This window comes from Sphaeroforma arctica (genome assembly GCF_001186125.1).
Source record: "Sphaeroforma arctica JP610 unplaced genomic scaffold supercont1.18, whole genome shotgun sequence".
NCBI lineage: Eukaryota > Ichthyosporea > Ichthyophonida > Sphaeroforma > Sphaeroforma arctica.
Genome location: NW_014040540.1, coordinates 239,827 through 242,344, shown reverse-complemented (window position 1 = coordinate 242,344; position 2,518 = coordinate 239,827). Strand labels below are relative to the sequence as shown.

Below are 2,518 nucleotides of genomic sequence, written 5' to 3'. Positions count from 1 at the left end.
ACACACCCAGCCACTTATAACACACCATGTCTCACCTGATATATCACACTACACAATACACACCCAGGCACTTATAACACACCACGTCTCACCTGATATATCACACTACACAATACACACCCAGCCACATATAACACACCATGTCTCACCTGATATATCACACTACACAATACACACCCAGCCACTTATAACACACCATGTCTCACCTGATATATTGCGCTGGCGCGAGAGGTTCTGCCGCACGAACGGGTTTGGCCGCCGCCACCTTTGAGTTGATGATCTTCTCTAGCTTCAGTTGTGTCTCCTCTGTGACCGGAAGCGAATACAAAGTTAAGTGCAATGACGGGCGTGTCAAGCTGGGCCCAGTACTAAACTTTATCCTATTCCAACCGGGATGGTGACTGGGAGTGGAATTCAAACACGCACATAAAAGGTTTGGGTTGTCTGGTATATCGTCCAAGTGGAGGATTGCGGCCACCAGTCATGCCAATGCAGTCGAAATGCCTCTGAAATAAAAGACAGTAGACAGATTACCGTCCCAAGCTGCACACAGGTATGATTAAGCTACGAAAACAGAAGAAGAAACCTCTACTACTGATACTACCAAGTCACGAGTAATGGTGTACGTGTCACCATCATCAAACAGGCCAAGCGCCCACGCCAACACCCCAACACCCCAACACCCCAACACCCCAACACCCCAACACCCCAACACACTCACACACTCACACACCTGTAGTCTGGTTGATGACATTCTCGTCTGGCCTGTTGTTGTTGCCTTCGACCACATCCTTGGTTTGCATGCCCTTGAGATTCGAGTGCACTACCACTCCCTTGCGCAGACCTTGCTGCGCCAGAACATCGTGCTTGACGTTGCCCTCCGCGTCCACCTGCATGGAGATCACCTTGCCAGCCGTCTTCTTTTTACCCATGCCTAGAGGAAACTGATAGAGAGACAATGATATAAGGGTAGCCATATGTTAAGGTAAAAAAATGCGAAGAATAACTACGCGGAGGAAACTGATAGAGAGAAGGATATAAGGTTGGCCATATTTTATCCAGAGTAAACTGATAGAGAAAAAAGGATATAAGGGTGGCCATATGTTACCCAGAGGAAACTGATAGAGAGAAAAGGATATGAGGGTGACGATATGTTAAGGTAAAAAAAAAGGCGAAGAATAAGAGTACTATCGAGTGACTCATATCACAGGCAGTCATAGTGAGTGTCGAGAGTATGCATGTAGCTCTAGTTAACCGGAACAGAAGAATTGACTTCTGTGCGAGGCTGCCCCTGAACGAACACCAATTGTCGGTCATACAGTACTCGATGCCGCTGCTGATTTGAAGATCTTTTAACTATGCTACATGCTCACATAGCTTTTAACTATGTTGCTAGCTCACATAACTTTTAAACCTGACCACATAAGCGACGGTATATAGCAGTCAGAAGCGACCAACTCGCCTACGCTGCACTAGTCCCGTCAATGCTATCCATAGTGCGCTGTCTCGTGTAGACAACACACCCCGCTCAGTACCAACTCTCATGTTACAACCCCAACCCTACTCACGGGCACTCTAAACAAAACACTCCAGTTGTACACAATACACCTCAAAGGATACCAACTCTTCTATTAGAACTCTATCCTATCCACACACACTCTCACAACCACCACCGTCTCCAGAACCCTCTCACCTGCGCTACGTGCAGTTCAGGAAACGCTCCACCGCCTCCGAAGTCGGCCAAGGTCTTGGGCATCCATCCCTTGCGTTTGCCGTAGGGAGGTGGACCGGCGGATTGTACTGGTGGATTCGCTGGGCCCTGAGTGTGTCGCTGTGCGGCATTGTGTCCACCCCCACGAATGGGTGCTGGTAAAACACTCGTTATGAACGACATGCCGGCGAGGTGTGTGGGTAAATGCCTGTGAGAAAGCAGGAGAAGCGTCAGAACGCAAAGAGCTGAACGTAAACACAGGCCAAAGGTGTTTGTAACTGATAGCTAAATTGCATGGATACTAAAAATAGATTCGCTGTGTGTGGTTGTTTGCCAATAAGGCCCTTATTGCGAATGGGTACTGGAAGTGTTTGGTAGAAACGGCGTATCAGCAGTATGTGGCGACTTTTGTGAGAAAATCGGTATTGAGGCCAATCGGCTAAGTGTAGTACTTTGTTACACACTTGAAATAAATATTATATATATAAAGTCAGAAACATTCTAATACGCATACCCCGGATACAAAATGATCAAATGTTGAAGAATTTCTTAGTGCGCACAAACTGCAACACCACTGCATATTCAATCGTACAAGAAACTACTGAAAAATCGTTCTCAACACCTGGTACACGCTCCACTTTCAATGAGAAACATGGCAATGGTCATAGCGATGCAAATCTGGTTTAAGAGCAAGGATAACCAAGCGATATAACCAAACAGGAATATGGCATATGCTCATTCATATACACATACTTATACAAATATACACCAAACTCGCACGAACACACACGCAAATATGAATATATA

General features: G+C 46.2%; 1 protein-coding gene across 1 annotated transcript; it reads right to left on the bottom strand.

Annotated features, from left to right (window-relative positions):
- Nucleotides 1–204: 204 nt before the first annotated feature.
- Nucleotides 205–1,894, bottom strand: SARC_00574 (hypothetical protein; the record flags this gene model as incomplete). The annotated part of the gene is made up of 3 exons (XM_014305760.1): nt 205–306; nt 734–944; nt 1,694–1,894. Coding segments are annotated over 3 exons (514 nt in total), but the record flags the coding sequence as incomplete, so codon positions are not given.
- Nucleotides 1,895–2,518: the final 624 nt, after the last annotated feature.